We start from the raw sequence: 21,657 nt of genomic DNA, 5'->3' as shown, positions 1-21,657 counted from the left end.
ACTCTGAATGACTTTGTTTACGTGTTATCCATTTGCTGCAATTTAGAAAAAAATTCTCTGTAATTCCCTTTTGAAGTCATTGCACTGGTGCTGCACCAGTTAGGAATATCCAGGATTTTCATATCTGTCAGTCATATATTTCAGTATGTATAGATTGATTAAATGTAGAAACTGGGATTAAATCCACTTGGATTAGGGTTACAAATGCAGTAAAATGAATAAACTGCAGATATTTAAGCTCAGTAGCCTAAACATTCTACTGTTCTGGAGTACAGTAAATACATAATCAAATATAGATTTGAAATATTACAGTATTACTGATGCCAATGTTTTTATTATTTTTGTTTTTTTATTATATTTATTTTATTATTATTTTTAATCAAATATCTACCGATACCGGCATGATTCCAGTATCATCATGCATCCCTACAATTTGTTTCTTAATTGTTATTAGCTTATTAAAATTAGTGATTCCAAACTTTTGAACAGTGGAGTAATTTACTGCCATTAGCCAGTCAGCTGCCACTGATTGCATCATGATGCATGTTTGCCTAAAATAAAATCAGAAATTTATATTGAGGCATTTTTGATCAACAAGATTAAAACCTACCTGTTTAAGGCTTCACTTTTATATTATTTTTAATTAGCACATTTGTCTTATCCATAGCAATGTACAGTTACAATCATACGAATGCTTGATTTAGTCAAATAAATACAAATGAATTATTGTATTATTATTGTATTGTATTGATTAGTGTAAACAGTAAGGGCAGATTTTAAAGGGGAATTCCACGGATTTTCTTAAATTTCTGCATAATTTATACATTAAATTTAAAAAGAGTTATTCAGAGTGGTTTGGTGTGAAATGCCTCATTCTAGAGAATGTCAGAATTGTTCACAGTGGTGGTGATAGGAACCAGACGTCTAAAAGCTCCCTCACAGAAAGTTATTAGATTAAATGATTATGAATGATTTACGTTTTCACCTAAAAAGTATTTTTAAAATCTATTCGTAGCACAGAGGTGGAAAGGTTTAATGCATTTTTTTATTTTTTTTTTTTACAACCATTATCAATGTTACATATACAAACGTACTGGTTGTTTTGGACCATAAATAAAATGCCTATAATTGCACTGTAGACATTGTGACGCCTGGTTCCCATCACCACCACTGTAAAGAAACACAAGTCAGTAAGTTTCTCTACAGTGAACAGTTTCACATCAAACCAAACTCAGTGGAATTCCCGCTTTGAGCCTTTTTAAAACAAGCAAAAAGTAATGCAGATGCTATCATGCTTGAAATCCTCCACACCTCTTTAATGTTCAGATGTTCCTTCCTATGGGCGATGATTATCTGGTTCAGATGTGTTAGATTAGGACAGGAGCTAAATTTGCAGGACAGTAGGTCACCACGAGTCTGCCTGGACATCCATTAGCTCCTGGGAATGCAGGCAAGATGAGCGGTGTATAATGAGCGTGAATGGAAGAGTGTTTGGATTGAGTCTAGACTGAGTTTTCCCTGAATAAGCTTAAGCCTCTGAGCCCCCAGTGAACCAACCGCTTCTTCCAAACCTCCATATGCTCACCCAGGGTCATGTTGCACAGCGGTGCCCTCTAGTGAGCGACGGACGGACCCAAAATGACGTAATTCAGAGCGCACTCGGAGTAATCCACAGTGGGTTTTGTTCCAGATCCGTCACGACCGAATTGAGCGTGATGTAATCTTTCCTGCACAATCTGCTCATTTGAAATGAATGTTTTTTTTTTTTTATTATTTTATTAAAAAAAAGTACAAAGCTGGAAAAGGATCATTTTAAATGTACATAAATTAGCATGACGCACTCAAACCTTGCCACAAGGAAAGTAGGAGAAATCCTACATTCCAGGGAATTGTTTCTAGGTGGTTGTTTACTTGCAGAGAGAGATTTTATGCATGCTGTGATAAACACAGTCCTTTCTGAATTAGTCACACACTTTCCTGTTTATACATGGTCATCTAATGTTTCTTCTGAAGGGTATCAATAGGAGTTTGTCCTCCTTTTGCTGCAGTATCAGCCTCTGCTCTTCTGGTAAGGCTTTACACAAGATGTTCGAACATTGCTGTGAAGATCTGATTGCATTCAGCCACAAGAGCATTAGTGAGGTCAGGTACTGATGTTGGATGATCACTCCAGCTCATCTTAGAGGTATTGGATGGAGCTGCATCACACCAGAGCACGCAGTTCCACTGCTCCACAGCCCAATGCTGGTTACAAATTTTGTCCGGACCCAACCTGACCTGACTTGCATCAGGTTTTAAGATCTGAAACTGACCAGCTTAATGAAGTTCTGTCTTGATCTGACCCATCACCCAAAGTGACAAATAATTCCTGACAGTGTAGGACTGGTTAAATTGTGTTGTATCGCCAATAATAGCATCACCAGATCACACACACACACACACACACACACACACATTTTCTTAGCCGCTTATCTTTCTGGGTTGTCGGGGGAGCTGGAGCCTATCCCAGCGGTCATTGGGCGGAAGGCAGGAAACACCCTGGACAGGTCACCAGTCCGTCACAGGGCAGATACACAGACATATACATCCACACACACATTCACACCTAGGGGCAATTTAGCATGTCCAGTCAGCCTGACTGCATGTGTTTGGACCGTGGGAGGAAACCCACACAGACACGGGGAGAACATGCAAACTCCACACAGAAAGGACCCTGGTCTCCTGGCTGGGGCATCGAACCCAGGGCCTTCTTGCTGTGAGGCAACAGCGCTACCCAGATCATTGATTGAAAAAAAAATATATATATATATAGAAATATAGAAAATAATATAAATTAATAAAATAATATAAATTAATAAATTAATCAGCTGTCAAAAACTAAGTTTAAATCATGCTTGTAAGAATGTATTAATCAAGCAATGCCCAAGACTAAGACCCCATTTTTTTTAGTCTTTAGTAAAGAAAATGGTTCCATATAGAACCATTAACACTCATAGAACCCTTTGCATGATTAAAAGGTTCCTTGCATCGTCTAAGGGTTCTTCACAAGGATGTAGAATGTGCTGTAGATGGTTTTATATAGAATCTTTCTGAAAATGGTTCTGTACAGCACCCAAAAGGGTTCTTGTATTGTTAAGGTGTCAAGCTTGTAACAATAGAAGAAACCTTTTCGAAAAGGTTCTATACAGAACTGCCTATAGCACATTCATGCACATTTTCCAGCAATTCGAATTTGTGATGGAAAGAACCCTTTAATCATGCAAAGGGATGTTTGAGTGTTCATGGTTCTACATAGAACCATTTTCTTTACTAAAGAACTCTTGAAGCACCATCTTGTTTCAGAGTGTGCTGTTCTCACTCTGCGTGGTTGTGATAGCAAGATATTAGGCCTCACCTGTTAAACCTAAAACTCTTTTACTTTTCATTGAACACATTAGATATGAGGTGCCACTTTACAATAAGACTCCCCTTATAAAGAGCTTATGAATGGTTTTAAATTAGTTTACGGTTCTGTGGTTATTAATTAGGTCATAAAAATCATCATTTATAACACATCAATGAAAAGAGCTTTTATATCTGATACATTTGAATATCTGATTAAACTAACAGGTTTAAAACTGAGTAATGAAGTAAGATAAGGTTAACAGTGCAAATGAATGGGATCACTATTTGGCAAGCATCAGGTCACGGTTGCCCACTGATTTCATGTATATGTTACCACTGCTTATTAATGACTTTTAAGTTGTTCGTAACTTAATTCATAACCAGTAATTAACTAATTTTTACCAATCATAAACATCTTTATAAGGGGAGTCATGTTGCAGTGTGTTACCACAAATGTTATTTTGATATATGATCAATATAAAATTTTTTATCCCAAAAAATTAAATAAAAATGCCTTTAGTGTGTATTTAAGTGTACTCTCATTTTTTTTAGTTTTTTGTTTGTTTGTTTTTGTTTTGTTTTTTCCTGCATTCATTTTCTCACAAGCGTGGGCCTTAGTGCTAGATTCTGTGAACGACATGAGTGTGTGACTCCAGTATGGCAAATTAAAGACTATTCTGAGGTAAAGAAAGGAGGCATTAAGGTGAATAAAGTGAGGAGTAAATCAAATGTGGGGGAAATGCAGGATAAAATGTGCTAAAAGTAGAAAAATAACAGTGTCTGTATTGTCATGATGATGACTAGCCCCCCCCACCAAACACCAGCAGGAGAGATTGTGATTTTACCCTCATAAACAGATCTAGTGTTTGTGCCATGATGTTAAAAACAGCTTCAGAAGATCTGATTAAAGCGTTTAATGGGAAAATGAATAGTGGACTGGTAGCGTAGTCTCTTGCACTTTAACTGTACTTACATGTTGTGCTAAAATCTGATCTTTCTGCCTTGATTATTCACATTTATATAAGTGAAGTGACCCATATCTGTCATTAGTGTGACCTGAAAGGACCCGCTTGACACCGAATAATGATCAAAGTGATATGCGCCCAAAAAAAAAACGAAAAACAGAACAAAACAAAACAAAAAAAACACAAACAAAAAAAAAAAAAATAATTATCTGCCCGTCCCCCCTCTGGTCACTGTGTTATCATTTATGTAAACAAGGTATGAGCAGATATTAAAGTGGATCTAATCTGATTTAACAGGAAATGATTTTTTTGCATTCACACCGCTTTAAAAAAATCACTTCAGTGTCCTTTTTAGGCAAAAAATCTGATTTGTGGCAGTTCAACATGGTATTGTGAAGGTTTTATAAAATGTAGAGGAAAGTAGTTCTTCAGTTAGTGACCAATCATTCGTTTATTCTTCTGCTAACAACCTCTTCCCCTCTTGTGTTTCTGCAGCATGACTTTGTGCGTCGAGACCGCCCCCCACGGGTCCTCGTGGACCTCATCCAAAGGACGAAAGATGCCGTCCGGGAGCTGGACAACCTGCAGTACCGGAAGATGAAGAAAATTCTCTACCAGGAGAAACACAATGGACCAATGGGAGAGTCGCAAGAGGAGGAGGAGGTAGGTGCAAGGGACTGTGGGAAAAGAGAATTCTGCTGTGCACTGCTGGCATTAGTAGTAACCTGTAACCATTAAATCTAGATTTATTATTGCTGTTATGCAATACTTTATAACATGTCTTTTAAACTGATTATTTACATTAACGTCAATAATAATTCATTATATTGTTGTATGTCTTATATAATTATTGCTAAATAATATTTTACCTTACCTGCATATAAAAATGTAAAATAAATAATTACATATTTACGTAGTTGGTTGCGTAATAGGTTACACTGACGTTCTAGATACTCTCAACAGTCATGCTCAGGTGCAGCATCCCAACCCAGCATTTGGGTTTGTTGATTTTTATGGCTGTTGTTTATCGAATGTGGAAGGAGCGTTTTGGCTTTTGTAGTTTTGAAAAAAACTAAGTGGATCCATTTGAGAGGTGTTGTAATGCACACAGCAGTCTGTCGTGAAAACACACCAATCCAGATAAACAAGATTTGCGGCAGATTATGTCATAATCATCCAGCATGTCTGAACAAATAAACCAAACTCTAAATCATCCCTCAGTGTAGCAGCACTTCACACCTTCAGTGGAACCTGCAGCACCTCTCAGTTTGACTTGAATGAATTCCAGCATTTATTTTATAGAAGTCTTGCTAGTTTTTACTATAGGTTTGCATGACTTTCCCCTTTAACCCCAAACAGCCAGTCAAGGCACGTTTGGAGAACTGGAGCTATGAGGCTAATGTGGACTCGCTGTGGTTCCTGACACTGTACGACTTACTGTTATCTTTAAAAACGGGCAAAATGGAAGTTTCAAGGTGGCCACTACTGTATTGGATATCTGACTGTTTTTATCCATGTTTATATGTAACAGAGTGTCATACGGTGTCAGACACCAGATTAGTTTTCTTGTTTGAGGCAAATGGGTACAGAAGTCCAGAGAGGCCATGAGGTAGTTACAATATTCTGCATTGTTATTTTGAGACAATGAGTTATTATCTTCTTATCTCAAGATAACAAAATTGTTATCTTGGAATAACAGGTTACTTATCTTGTTATCTCGCGATAACAAAAGTTATCTTAAGATAACAAGTGAATTACCTTGTGAAGTCAAGATAACATAGTTGTTATTTTGCGATAATGAGTTATTTGTCTTATCTCAAGATAACAAAATTGTTATCTTGAAATAACAAGTTACTTATCTTGTTATCTCAAGATAACAAAAGTTGTTCATTTATGATAGCAAGTTAATTATCTTATTACCTCAAGATAACAAAGTTGTTACTTTGAGATAACGAGCTATTTATGTTGTTATCTCAAGATAACAATTCAGAAAATTATAGCAACAGCTCATGGCCTCTCCGGACTTCCGTAAGTGAGTGATGAATTAGACATGCAGTTTGCTAATTAATGGGCTATAAGCCACCATTACTGGTTAGAAGGGCTGACCTATATAAACATTTTACACTCAGAGTACACCTAAATTTTTTGCGGGGTCAAATTTTTTTTTTTTTTTTTCAATTTTCTCCCCAATTTAGCCATATCCAATTCCACCCTCTCCCCCAATCACATGATACCACCAGCACTAGGAGGGTGAAGCCAGCCACTGTATCTTTTTGAACTGCCGCTAACTCTACGTCATTGGACAGCTGAAGGCGCTCAGAGGAGAACACTGACCGTCGCTCTGTCATATCAGCTAACACACATCTGCGCTGGCTAGCATCACGCTGAGTGATGGGGGACAAGCAGGGCCATCCCACCCACCCAGAGAGAGCGAGGCCAGATGTGTTCTCTGGGACTCCCAGCCACAGATGGTTTAGCCTCACCGGGGATCAAACACCTCATACAGATTTTAAGGGGCTAAAAATTCTGATAACCGTTAACATCAGCTTAATTTTACATCTTTTTTAAAAATTTTATACTAAGTATTAGTTGAAAAGTGCTTTTCTAACAGATGTGTTTCACTTCTTAATAGTCACGCCTCAAATGAACAGCAGACACTCTCAAAGTCTTAAATATTATAGTGTTGTAGGTGGAGATTCATAAAAAAGTTCACTTCACACACAAAAAAATTATTTTTGTGTTATAATAGGTTATTCTCAAGGGGAAAGGTTAGGTTTGGATACATTTAACATCTATCACCGATAGAAGTCGGCTGGGCTCTGCTTGGTTGCCCGCCAAACTGTGTCTTTAAGACAATGTGCACTGGCCCAGCAGTTTCAAACAAACTCCTACAAGCCAAATATCGTTGTGTTATGCTGTATCTGGGATTCTGATGAGTCTCCAGAACATTCTCCCCCATTCACAGTTTTCTTTCTTCTTTGAGCAGTAAAGTGCAGGATTTAAGCCACATGAAGCTGTGAAGTGAAACCCAAAGTCACACCAGAAAGCTTAGTAAGCTCAGTATTTGTAGAGCATTGTTGCGCTAAGCTAAATCACTGAAGTAGAACAGTGCAGTGTCGGCTCTTTCAGCTATTTTTAAAACTGGAGGTAAACATTCAGCAGGTGAATTCTGCTGTATTTGCCTTTTTTGAAAAATACAGTGCCAAAGAGTGGATCTTTTGATGACATAGACATAACAACCTACGCTTTATGTCCACCAGCTCATTCAGTGTTTACTTCTGAAATCAAGAGTGTTAATAGAGAGTCCAATAGTTTGTCCCCTTTTGCTGGAGCTTCATTACTCCAGAGAATGCAGTTCCTCTGCTCTGTGCTGGGGGGCTTTATGTCGCTTTAATTGACACTTGACACTGGGCATGATGACCTTATGCTCATGTTCAGCTTCCACTGGTCAGTGATTTTCTATGGTGGTTATACATGCTGTGCATGCGTAATTGAACGCCAGTGTCACAAAGCGGTTCACGTGAAACCAATGGAATCAAATGTACACTGTTTTCCACTTACGTAGTCAATCAGCCACGACATGATTGGTATCCAAATTTTGCCGTTTTAGTTTAGTGCTGGAGCTACGAGATGCCTTTGCTAACACTAGAAGTCAGAAGTCCCCCAAAACTTAGCTATGAACCAAACTTCACTTTGTAGCTGAACACTGCAGGCAGCCTGTTTAGACACGTGTTGTGCCGAATTTTGTCTCCCCTGCAGAATCTGAATCCCCTTCACGTGCATGCATGTCTTGCAGGCATGTGGACCCTACAGATTATGTAAATTAAATATATATTTTTTTAATTACAAAACTGTTTCTGAATAAAAATAACAAATTGTGAATGTAATCTAACATCCATATTCCTGCGTGACGTGTATGCAAAGGGAAGCCAGATTCTGCAATGGAGACAGAATTTGCCACATTGAATTTTCATTCATCAAGGTACAGACAATGTAAATATGTCCTCAAAGGTACAGCAGTGGTTTTAGGGTCCAGTTGTGAACCAGTTGTGACAGCTTTGTACCTTTATTTCTGAGAGTGCAGATGTAGCTGATCAGCCAAAATATGTTTGGTGTCCACAGCTTAGCACTGAATCTAAGAGGTTAAGTCAATAGTAACCCAAATCTTTTCAATAAACACATCCCCAAAACTTCAACCCACTCAAACCCCATCCAGGTCTTCATTAGGGTCGTTAGACTTGTCAATGTGGTTTATGACACAATATGATTTACTGTGGACTATGAAAATGAACAAAACTGTGCAGCCAAATAACACCGGCAGCTGCTTTACACAACAGGTGTTATACACTCTCAGAAAAAAGGGTACTAAACTGTCACTGGGGCCATGTCCCTCTTATCACTGGAGTGGTACCTTTAAGGGTACATCTCAGTACCTTTAGTCAGGGAACATAACTGTACCATACTTATATTTTCTGAGCTGTACTGACTCCACACACCCCGTCTCGTCTCCAGGCTTTTATTTTATTGTTCTGTTTTAAAACATTCGATTATGAAAAGGTACAAATATGAACTTTTCACCTGGAAAAACCTACTTAAGGTTCACAATATGACCTTAAAACCACTGTTGTACCTTTGAGGGAACATTTACATTGTTTCTACCTTGATGAACGAAAAATGTACCAGCACAGAACCTTTAATTCTAACAGTGTGGGGTAAGTGAAAAATTGGCTAAATTTGATTTTCTTTTCTGACAAATTGCTGATAGGCATCCTTTAAATTACTTTAAAGGATGCCCATCATGGAAAACTGGATTTTCCCCACTTTCTTGAAGCAGAAGAGTTTGATGTGGCACCTAAACATTGTTAAAGTTTCAAAACATATCATTCACTCCCCCGTCCATATGCTCTATATGTGGAAACTGAATTCTTCTATCGTTTTCATATATCTGCCTGTTCTGCCTGCACCAGTTTAGCTCTGCCTCTTCACGCTGAACTTATAAGGAGTGTTTCAACCTGGACTGCTTTTTAAAAGTGGCACAAAACAGAGCAGCCAGCCAGATCAAAGCTCATTTACATATGTCAGTCTTAAAGGCACCATAACAAAGCCCATGTCATTAGAGATAAGGAGGCTGGCAAATGGTCATTTAAAATAAATAATGTCTGTTTTTGCTACATAAAACCACACAAATGTTACATGTGGACCTCAAGGGGAAAAGTGAAGTGTAGACAGACACTACATTCTCAGAAAAAAGCATATGAAACTGTCACTGAGGCTGTACCCCTCTTGTCACTGGTGTGGGACCCTCAAGGGTACGTCTCAGTACCTTTAGTCAGGGAACATAACTGAACCAAAATCCACTGAAATGATATGTTCTAAGCTGTACTGACTCCACACACCCCGTCTCGTCTCCAGGCTTTTATTTTACTGTTCTGTTTTAAAACATTCGGTTATGAAAAGGTACAAATACGAACTTTTCACCTGGAAAAACTTACTTAAGGTTCACAATTGGACCTTAAAACCACTGTTGTACCTTTGAGGGAACATTTACATTGTTTGTACCTTGATGAACGAAGAATGTACCTGCACAGCACCTTTAATTCTAACAGGATGCAGGAAGTAGGAAACGAGCCCTTTAAAGTGGCTGAATTGCCTAGTTAGAAAGGCGATCTGGACGCCTTTGGACATGCATGCATTTGCAGGATTACAAATTATTTACAGAAAATGAAACAACGTTTAAACATTTACAGTTTTTGGCTGGCATTGTGTTTTGGGGTTGCGCTGGATCACATCCTGTTTTGGGTGAAATAGTGAAGCATTGTAATGCTGTTGGTCTCTGGGCTTTAAACACACACGCATGCTTGAGCTGACATGAATATCCAGGTGGGTCGGCTTTTGAAAAACAGTGGTGAACTAATTAGGGCCTGAAGGCTTTTAGTAATGAGGGAGTCTGTATTTCTCTAACAGATGATGGTGGGGAGAGATTCAGGCTTTTCTGATCCCAAAGAGCAAATCCAGGTCGCAATATTTTCTAAAGTATTACGTCCATTAGTCTCCCTTAGAGTCAGATCTGCACTCAGTCACAGCACCAGGCAGGTCAAACAAAGACTGTAGCAGCTGTAATCAAATCATTCTGTTGAGGTTTTAACTGATGGCATTTAATGTGAAATAAGTGTTTAAAAGGTTGCAGTAATCTCTACCTTTCTCCACCGTTTTCCACCTTTCTCTCCCTGTTCCTGCGTTTCCCTCACTCACAGCGTCCACACATGGTTTATTGGTGTGAAAGTCATGAGTCGTGGTGCATTATTTCTTGGACAATAAGCATCAGGATGAAAAAATAATAAAATATACCAGTGAAATGTAAAAAGATTTATTAGTAATTTTACGTTTTCAGTCTCTTTTTTTCTTCTCGTTCTAATTTATTTGTTTGTATTTTTCTTTTACTCTCCTCTTACTCTTCTTTCTTTTTCTCTGTGATTCTCCTGCTCTTCATTTGTTCCCCAATTCCTTCCTCTCCTCACTTTCTGTCTTCTTTTCTTTTTCATTTTCCTTTCCTTCATTCTTTTTCCTTACTCTTTCTCTCCCATGTTCATTTTTTCTTGCTTTTTACTTTTCTCTCTCTCTTTTTTCTTTTGTTTTTATTCCCTTTTTTACTTTTTTCCTCACCCTTTCTCTCTCTCTCTCCCCATTCTCTCTCTCTGTCCTTCTCTTTTACGCTGCTCTCTTATTCTCTCGATCTTACTCTATTCTCTCTTGCTCTTTCTCTCTTACGCTGTGCTTGCTCTCTGTCTTCTCTCTCTCTATCGTTTCATCTCTCTCTGTGGTCTCTCTTTCTCTCTCTCCTCTCTCTGCGCTCATCTGTCTATCTATCTATCTATCTATCTATCTATGTATCTCTTTCCCTCTGTCTCATCTTTCTTTGTGCTCTCTCTTCTCTCTTTCTCTCTCTCTCCATCGTTGATCTCTCTCTGTGCTCTCTCTTTCTCTCTCCTCTCTCTCTCCTCTCTCTCTGCTCTCTCTGCGCTCATCTATCAATCTATCTATCTATCTCTTTCCCTCTCTCTCTTCATCTTTCTCTGTGCTCTCTGTGCTCTCTCTTCTCTCTTTCTCTCTCTCTTCTCTTTCTCTCTCCCTCTGCTCTCTCTGCGCTCCCCATCTATCTATCTATCTATCTATCTATCTATCTATCTATCTATCTATCTATCTCTTACTCTGCTCTCTCTCTCTCTCTCTCTCTCTCTCTCTCTCTCTCTCTCTCTCTCTCTCTCTCTCTAGGATGGTGATCAGGCTGGCTGTAAGGCTAACAGTCTGGGCAGTAATCACTCAGTGCCGAGTACGTCGGTCAGTACGGGCAGTCAGAGCAGCAGCATTAACAGCCTGCAGGAGTGTCCTGAAGACTCCTGCTCTGATATGGCCCTCATGCACCCCGAGTACGACAGCACTCTCGAGTCTTCCACACATAAAAAGGTATGAAACGCAGACAAAGTGCGCACAAACTCATGGAACTACTCTCACACACACACACACACACACACACACTCACATACACACACACACACACACACACACACACACACTCACACACACACTCACATACACACACACACACACACACACACACACACACACACTCACACACACACTCACATACACACACACACACACACACACACACTCACATACACACACACACACACACACTCACACACACACACACTCACCTACACAGACTCACACACACACACACACACACACTCACATACACACACACACACACACACACTCACATACACACACACACACACACACTGCATGTCTAACATCTTCCTTCGGTTAGATTGTGACAAAGTAACTTTAACTTTCATCTCATAAATGGAGTAGCATGAGAGAGTGCTCCTGCAAATTACAGGGATGTTGTGAGTACAAGCAAAAAGAGCTCATTTTTTTTTTTTCTTTCTTTTTTTTTGCACAATGTGTGAGAATCTGCTCTTTACAGTTCAAATATCACAGCACAAAAAATACACAAAGCACAAGTGACCATTAAAATCATCATGATCACTGCCGTCCAGAAGTCTGGAACTGCTGTTTTTATTATCATAAAACTAATTTTGTTGCAGACACGTCTATAAAATGATTCACACATTTTAGCTGTTTATACTGTAACGATAAAAAAAGAGATATTAGATGTGTTGAGAATGACGAGCAGAGCTGTAGATGATTTTATAATGACTGAGAGAGCTGTAGAACGTTGATAATGAAGTTAAACTAAAATTAAAATCCAGAATGCTTCAAATTTTACAAAAAAAAAGATATCATACAAGAAATTACTCTAAATAAATAAGTACAGTATATAATTTAGGATATATAAGAGCAATTATTAATATGACAGAGGCTTTTGAACAGTCAAGTTGAAGGTGTAAATTTTAGTTTTTAGTCAGTTTTAGTGGAAAATTTGTTATTTATCAAACTAAAAATGATCTCTGTAATAACTGCGATGGAAGTGTTTATCTGTTCCCACCAGGGTCTGATACTAACTCTCTGTCCACAAAGATGTTCTTTCATAGCAACTGGGTTGCTGGGTTTGACAAGCTTTACAGACCACAGGCGAAAATCCTGTTAAACCTACTGACAAATTGTAGCGCAGAACTACTTAGAGTGCATTATTAAATATTATATTTTCAAGTGTTATCATAATTCAGTCTTTGGAATGTGATCAGAGTCTTTCAGAGTGTTTTAACGTGAAACAGTTCATTGTAGAGAAGCTTAACGATTCAGATTTCTTTACTGTGATGGTGATTGGAACCAGGGGTCACCATGTCTACAACACAAATACAGCCATTTTATTTAAGATCTAAAATAGCTGTAAACCTGACTTTGAAGTTTTTATTTATAATATTGGTAATTAGTGGTAAATGTGGGGGAAAATAGTATTTGGGAACTACTTTGCTTTCTAACACCCTTCATGTGTTTAAAAAGTACGTTTAAGGCCAGTTGAATTGACTTTCTCTCAAAATTGTCCTAAAACAGTGTCTCAGCAATCAGGCAAAGTATGTAATGTAATCACTTTCACTGAGGGAGCTTTTAGAATCATTAAACATTTCAGACAGCTCAGACGTCTGGGTCTTTCACCGCCACTCTGAACAGTTCAACCAAAAAATGGAGCATTTCACGTTGATCCAGTCTGAATGACTTTGTTTACATCTTAATGATTTAGGGTCGTTCTACAGAAACGTCCACTTTTCTGTCTATCCATAGGAGTCACTGGTGTAACCGATCCTCATTGGTGTTACACATAAGAAAGGTAACACCAGAGACATTTTTAATGAAAAATGCATTTTACAAAATTTCTGCTACAGAGCATCAAACCACATGCTGTCAATCATGGAACATCCACTAAAATATGTAATTTAATCCATTTGGATTCTATTTTTTCACAGTTACCTAAGAATGTAATAGGTCACACCAGTGACTTCAGCTAAAAGCTCCATATGAAATCATGAGCTAAATGAGAGAATCTCTGATAACTGAAAGACACAGTGAATTCACCATGTGCTTTTCTTCATAGATCCTCAGAAAATAGATAAAAGGAAGTCAAGTGATGTCATCAGTGTGATTTTTATTTCAAAATAAGAGATTTTTTGTTATGTGGAAACACCAGTGACATGACTCCTGGGGACCACAACTTTCATTATATATTTTATAATATTTATTAGGCATTTGTTTTCTTTGTCATTCAATTTATACATTTCATAGTCATGTATAGATTATTGTAGTTAAAATTGCAGTAAATTGTGGGTTTTTTTCCTCCAAAATATGGCCTCACCCTTTACACATGACTGTGGGGACGAGCGCTTTTGTGGTGCTTGGAATTCTGTATAATTGATTTAAAAACCAATATTGCTAAATTGATGGATCAAGAAGATGTAATTGTTAAAATAACGTATTGTTTTATTTGAAAATGTAGAAAAAATTGTAACCCTAACATGTTTTTAAGTGTAATCTATCTGTAAACGCTAAAGACACAAAAATGGACGTTTCTGTAGAATTTTGTAAAAATTTGGAAAAATTGGTGGAATTTCCCTGTAATCTCAAATGGTGTTTAAATGTCAGTATGTACTTTTATATTTTAATATATATGGATATGGAATCTCACTCTACATCTCTTCTTATCCATTTTGAAATGGACGCAAGCACAAGCCGCGCTCCATGACACCCCAGCTGTGTGACTTGCGCTGGAAGAGTTTGTGTGACCCTGCATGTCCAGAGGTTCAGTGTGTCCAAGTGAATGTGCTGCCGGACAGACACGAGCGGACAGTTGCTGCGTCATAGAATTCACACTGTCACTGTTTTCTCCTGTCTAAACTGACCACTAAACTGACCACTGCCTTAAAATATCCGGGTCGGTATTACTGCAGGGCTTATTACCAACCCAGCCATATTTCCTACTCAAGTAAAAGTTCAGCGTAAATATCAAAGTTACAGTTATGTGTTTTACCCCAGCCAGTTTTTGCTGTCTGAAGTTTAGTTTTGTACTGGAGCAATGATGCTAATGTAGCTTACAAGTACTGGAGCCTTATGTACATTAATCACCATTGCATGTATACATTTTCACACATTTGCCTCAGACCTTGTTAATTTGTTAAGTAATCTCAAATAGGCTTTCCTATGTGGTTTCTGACGCTGTATGACACTGGTATCTACACTATATATCCACCTGACCATCACACCTATATGAGCTCGTTGGACATCCCATTCCAAAACCATGGACATTAATATGGAGTTGCCCCCACTTTGCCGCTGTAACAGCCTCCACTATTTTGGGAAGGCTTTGGACAAGAATTTGGAGTGTGTCGGTGGGAATTTGGGCAGGCACTGATGTTGGACAAGAAGGTCTGGGTCAGTCAGCTTTCTTCCCAAAGGTGTTCAGGGGGGGTTGAGGTCAGGGCTCTGTCCAGGAAAGGACCTTCCCCAAACTGTTCCCACAAATTGGAAGCAAATAATTGTCTTTAATGTCTCTGTATGCTGTAGCATTAACATCACCCTTCACTGGGACTAAGGGGCCCAAACCCTGAAGAACAGCCCCAGACCATTATCCCTCCTCCACCAAGCTTTACAGTTGGCCCTATGCATTCCAGTAGGTAGCGTTCTCCTGGCATCCACCAAACCCAGATTCATCCACCAGACTGCCAGATAGCGAAGCATGATTCATCACTCCAGATAATGGGTCTTCACTGCTGGTTTCCACTGGCAGCGAGATTTACACCCCTCCAGTCGACTCTTGGCATTGTGCATAGTGATCTTAGGCTTGTGTGCAGCTGCTCAGACTGGAAACCAATTTCATGAAGCTCCAGGTGCACAGTTCTTGTGCTCATGTTGCATCTAGGGGCAGTTTGGAACTCTCTAGTGAGTGATACAACAGAGGAAAGGCGAATTATGTTTTTCTGCTCTGAGGTTGCATGGTCTGTCGCTTCCTGGCTCAGCTGTTGTTGCATCCGTTTCGCAATAATAGCACTTACAGTTGTTCAGATCTAGCAGGGCAGAAATTTCACACCTGGGGCAAGGGTGGCATCCTATAACAGTGTCAGTTTAAAGTCTCTGAACTCTTCCCTACGACCCAGCGTTTGTCTGTGGAGAATGCATGACTGTGTGCTTGATTTTATACACCTGCTAGCACTGGGTGTGACTGAAACACCTGAGCTTAATAAATGTGTCCACATACTTTTGGCCAAATTGTGCACTTCAGCACCAACTCTAAGCACCTTCTTTCATTTGGGGTAAGGAGACATTTTTGTAAAGTAGTTTTTTTTACTGAGCTGCTTGAAATACTGTAAATAAAGTATTAGTTTGTATGGAACAGAGGGTCATCTGTGAGTTTTGCGATCTCTGATAACGTGAGATAATGATGAAGCACTCAGTTCCTGTGAGATGTGTTTAGCTGTGTGTTAGCTGAGCGAGGAGGTCGTTTCCAGATTCTCAGGAAAGTGACTTTTGACCTGAGGGTCGAGGCTGGAGTTGATTTTAATAAGATGGAACAGAGTTGCGGCTGTACACATCGCTGCCCCCCCGCGTGTTATTCTCCTACAGACGCTGCTGCAGTGAGCGGGACTACAGGCGGTCTGAGGCTTGTGAGGACACTGAGATTAATGCAGCTATTTTAAGGCAGTGGTTTTAAGTGGTTTTGTTACCATTTAACACGGGAGAAAATGTTTAAAAGTCTCCAGTTTAAAAGTGCTCAGAGAACATACAAAGTCCAGTATGTGAAGTCAGTGGTGTGACCTTTCGGGCCTGTTTCGAAGGATGGCTGAATTTTAAAGAAACATTTAGTTTCTGATTATAAATGTTAATTTATTGGTAATAAATGTTAATTCTGATGATTGATTTTTTCGCGTGTGGCCGATGTACGCAAACAAAAGAAAATAGGCCATTGTTTACTACCACGTTTCAGCAGCATTGTATATAAACAGCTGCATTTTAATTATACGTTTATAGAATATGGTCCTATATTTATTAAGAAAACCATGCATTTTTAATGTGAGTTGTGGAATTTATTTATTTGTTTATTTGTTTGTTTATGTATTAATGGCATCATGTTTTCTAATAGTGAAAAACAGCTTACGGAAACTTTTTCATACCTAGTTATAACATCTCTTTAACTTCTTTGTTCCAGTGCACGAGTGTAAAACTGGTATCCACTGGATGGCCACTTTATTGGAAACACTTACCTTGCATCTACACTTATTGGCTGTTTTTTCAAAAACACAGTAGTTTACAATTAATTGTAGCCCATCTGTCCCGTCACCCCAATTAATCAATGGAAAGATAAAGATATTATTTGGGTATTATATCTCAGCACAGCAGTGACACTGACAGTGTGGCGCTGTTGCAGTGTATTAGGCACAGTGTTGTTTATATGGTGTGGGATACAGGGTTTCTAATAAAGTGGCCACTCTATAAATACACTGATACGACTATAAATACAGATCCTGTTTGAAGTGTGTGAAGCCAGACGCTGTAGATATTCAGTGAAGTAATTACTACAGAAACCGCAGTGACGTTCATGTATGTGTGCCTGTCCAGGACCATCAGTATATCCGTGACGATGGGGGTCATCGAGACCACCGCTCTGACCCTCGGCCTTCACCGTCAGACAGAGCTCAGGCCCGGAACTATAGGAATCGCGAACGCTTCGCCACCATCAAGTCCGCCTCACTGGTGAGTATTAACAATTACGTCATCCACACTTTTCTTTGTCTGCGCTCTTTTCCTCCTCTCCTCTCGTCTCCTCTCGTCTCCTCTCCTCTCTGTCCTTGTCATATTCTCTTTCTTTTTCTTTTTTCTATCTCTTATTCTTCATTATTCGTTTTTCTCTCTGTCCCTGACTTTCTCTTTCTCTTTCCTTTTTCCTCTGATCTTTTTCCTTTCTCTCTACCTGTCATTCCCTGTCTTTCTCTTCTTTCTTTTACATTTTTTCTTTTATTCTCTTTCTGTTATTCTTGTTTTCTTTTTCTCTGTATCTGACGTAATGTTCTTACTTCAGCCTTAATTTTCTCTCTCCTGTCTTTCTCTCTCGTTCTCATTCCTTCTTCCTCTTTTTCTTTTACCTTTTCTTTCTGTTCTTCTTTGTCTTTCTCTCTCTGACTTTTTTTTGTTTATCTCTCTCTGTTTTTCTTTTTTTCTGTTATTCTGTGATGTCTTTCTCTCTTTATTTGACTTTCTCTCTCTTCCTTTGTTTTACCTTTAATCCTTTTTCTCTCTCCTTTTCTCTTTTCCGTTCCCAGTCGCATCTTGTCCTTTCTCTCGTGTCACCTGTCCGTCCGCCCTCTACTTCTCTCTCTCCTTCTTCTTTGCCCTCCTCCTGTTCCTCCCTCTATTTTGGTGGAAAAAAACAAGATGCGTGTACACACACGCACACACTCACATATATCTATGCTCACACTAGTGTCTGTTGTCAAGGCAACTCTATGTGGTCAATAGGGCTGTATGGGTGTCCTCGTGCAAGGGCTGTTATTCTGTCGTGAAATCTTCATCGAAAACGCAAAAGCGACGCCCGTCCAGGGACTCAGTAAAGATCAGCCGTATTTCTGTTTAATCGTCAGTAAAAAGCTCCTAAAGCAGTTTTGTTCGGAGTATCCGAGACGTCGCTGACGGATTTTGAAGGATGTCATGAAGGATTGCGTAATAGTTCCACTTCAGCTGTGATCACTCACTTTTCCCCCTCTTTTTCCCCAATTAAACATTGTTGTAATGTTGCTGTTTGGATCAATGGCAGGCACAATAGTCAATCGCTGAATCCTCGGCTTATGTGGTGATGTCACCTGTTTGGGCTGGATTTTGCTGAAGCGTGAGCACCCTCTAGGGGCAGACAAGCGAACCGCAGGCTGTCTGATAAAACAGACTAATCTATCATTTCATAAGATCACTCACAAGTCCCAGTGTTTTCTTCGTACGACAAGCTAACTTTGTCTTCCTCAGCACTGAGCACCAGTTTTCTTTCTTCACTTTCACATTATTTTGTCATGAATGAGTCCTATTGTGTTTTTTTTCTTTGTTTGGCTCTTTTTCTATCCCACAATGTGGAGTGGAGGGGAGGGACTAGACCCGGCTATAGAGACTCTCTTTGTTTGAGTAAAAAGCGAGAGGGAGGGGTCGCGTTGGAGCGGACGAGCGATGAAGAGATAGTGATGATAAACTGATCAGTGAGAATTTCATCAGTAGATTTTTTTTTTTTTTTCTTTTTCTTCAAAATTCAGAGAACATAATTTGACCATAAAGGTCTCTAAAGCACGTTAATATTGGTCTGGTGAATGTAACAGGTGTGTCCACTGACTGAAATTGCAATACATTCCTTCAGCTTTCTGAGTTTATATCATATAGAAAATGTGATATTATTGTACTTAATACATTGTACATTTATTTAATAAAAAATATAATTCCCAATTTTACAAAAAGATGAGATAGGCTGCCTTTTTCAACTGAGCCTAAACACCATACATTGTAGGGGGGAAGGAGCATTAACGTTAATCAATAATATTAATTAATGCCCCAAGTCGACTACATTAAGATCAAAATTTTTTACTGAATTTGGATTTTTTAGGATTTCAACTTTTCAAATAGTCCTCCACTAACAAAATAAACAGGTTGCTCTTTCAGATTTTTGTTTAACTGGAATTTGAATTCAAAATTGATTTTTTTCAAATTCATTTTGAGTTAAAATTTAGGTTTAAAAATCACTTACGGTCTAAATTTGAATTCGAGTTTTGAATTTGAATTAAAATGTCCAAACAGTGTTTCACTAACAAACTAGTCACTCATCCAGATCTTTGTTCAGCTTTAATTTTCATTGAAAATTCCACGGCCCTTTTTCCACTTTAATTTGAATTGTAATTTGATTTCAGTAAGGATTTGATTTGGAATAGGATTTAATATTAAAGCTCTAAATTTTAATTTTAAAGGTTTCTCAAACAGCATTTCACTAAAGAAATAAACACGTCCCTGCTTCTTGTCTTTATTTACGTTCAAAATTCAAATGTCTTTTGAATTTTAATTTGAACTTTAATTTGAATTAGGATGGAGGTTTAAATTTGAATTAAAGTTTAAATTTGAATTTTGACTTTGTATTAGGATTTGAATCCAATTCTCAGCTTTCCCAAACAGCAGCTCCTTCCTCTGGATCTTCGTTCAGCTGTGATTTAAAATGTAAAAATAGTTCAAAATGCTTCCGTTTGAATTAGAATTTAATTTGGATTAAAATTTAAATTGAATATTTAAAGTTTCCCATTCATTTGTAACAAAATAAACAGGTTTTTATTCTACTTTAACTGCTTCAATTTCAGGCTTATTAATCGGTTATTAATTTCAAAACTTATTATTTAGTAACTTCTATGAATTATGTGTAAGTTCTGTAGTGTTTTTTCGACCTGACCTCTGTCCTTCATGTCTGTTGTGTGGGTTTGGTTACAACAGATGATCGTTTTGACACTTTTCCTTGTACTTAGAAAAGAACAGAAAACCAGTGGAAATTCATTTGTAATGGAAGTCGTTGGGCATTTCAGCACTTCAGGATTTAACTTCAGTTGCTTAATTTATTTACCTGGAAGCGTTACTGTTCATCTTCATTCTGCCGGACCCTGCAGAGACGTGAGGAATAGCCCCTCGCTGGCCCAGCGGGCCGGGCAGCGGGGGGGGCATCTGGGCAGAAAGTGATGGGATTGGTGTGTGTGGGTACAGTGGGGGTATTGATTCGGCGTGATTAGGAAACGTCCGTGTTGAGCGCAGTGCTCATGTGACTGGCCTACTAAACGCTGATTAGCCTGGTCAGAAGAAGTGTGTGAGGGCCAAGCCTCTGAGAACCTCTTTCATACACGGCACGCACCTGCCATCTCTCTCTCTCTCTCTCTCTCTCTCTCTCTCTCTCCCTCTCTCTCTCTCTCGGTCTCTCTCTCTCTCTCTCTCTCTCTCTCTCTCTCTCTCTCCCTCTCCCTCTCTCTCTCTCTCTCTCTCTCTCTCTCTCTCTCTGGTCTCTGTAAGCGATGTAGCTCAGGTTTTAGTCTCCATGGTCTCGCGAGTGCTTTACTTTGCCAAAATGTTTGGCCTCCGGAGCTCAGGTGGGAGTTACGAGAAACTCAACGAACATTTCGACCTGGACACGCCTTTCTTCCAGGTTGGTTTTCCGAAAAGACTCTGCGAAAGACTTTAAAGGCAAACTACAGCATTTTTCTGCCTCTGCCTCATCTGTTGCTTATGGTTGATTACCACAGAAAATAATTTCAGAATGTTTCCCTGTATTTACAAAAGAGCAGCAAACCTGTTGCCTCGGAATTCACTCACAGTGGAAGTCAGTGGGCAGTTGCTTCAGCGATGAGCCTTTGACTTCTATTGTAAGAGGGTTTTTTATGGGGAAACAAGCCAAAGTTGTTGTCTGTGATAATTGATTTTATGATATAGATGCAGCAGAGAGAGATGAGGTGAAAAACACAGGCGTGTTACGAAGAAAAGACTTTATTAGCTTTTGGGATGATTCTGAACGGCATCATTATAGGAGGACGAGGTGTGAATTTCATCCACCAGCTCTGTATGATTTAATCAAGGAGGTTCCAGGACAAAGACTTGATCTGATGAGTCTCACAGTCATAGAATTAACTACAGAACTGAAATCAGTTGGTTTTAATGTGAATTTAAAGGTAGCTGCACATTTAGGAATGAATAGGAGGGTTTTTTAGCTTCTGCAGTGGGTTTGACTTTTTCTGCTGATCTCAAACATGACTTTTGTTGTTCTTCGTCTTCATCTTTTCCCTTTCTCTACACTTCTAGT

At 38.9% G+C, this 21,657-nt stretch overlaps 1 protein-coding gene across 2 annotated transcripts in view; it reads left to right on the top strand.

Moving 5' to 3' along the window:
- Positions 1-21,657, top strand: part of taok3a (TAO kinase 3a) — a 138,431-nt gene that overhangs the window by 99,531 nt on the left and 17,243 nt on the right. For both annotated transcript variants that reach the window (XM_036598865.1, XM_036598864.1), the window contains exons 12-14: positions 4,845-5,012; positions 11,622-11,813; positions 17,424-17,558. In XM_036598865.1, coding sequence (XP_036454758.1) covers positions 4,845-5,012; positions 11,622-11,813; positions 17,424-17,558 — 495 coding nt within the window. The remainder of the gene's footprint in view (positions 1-4,844; positions 5,013-11,621; positions 11,814-17,423; positions 17,559-21,657) is intronic.

The sequence above is a fragment of the Colossoma macropomum genome, unplaced genomic scaffold (genome assembly GCF_904425465.1).
Source record: "Colossoma macropomum unplaced genomic scaffold, Colossoma_macropomum, whole genome shotgun sequence".
Classification (NCBI taxonomy): domain Eukaryota; kingdom Metazoa; phylum Chordata; class Actinopteri; order Characiformes; family Serrasalmidae; genus Colossoma; species Colossoma macropomum.
The sequence above is the reverse complement of the archived record's forward strand: the minus strand, read 5'-3'. Positions and strand labels throughout refer to the sequence as shown.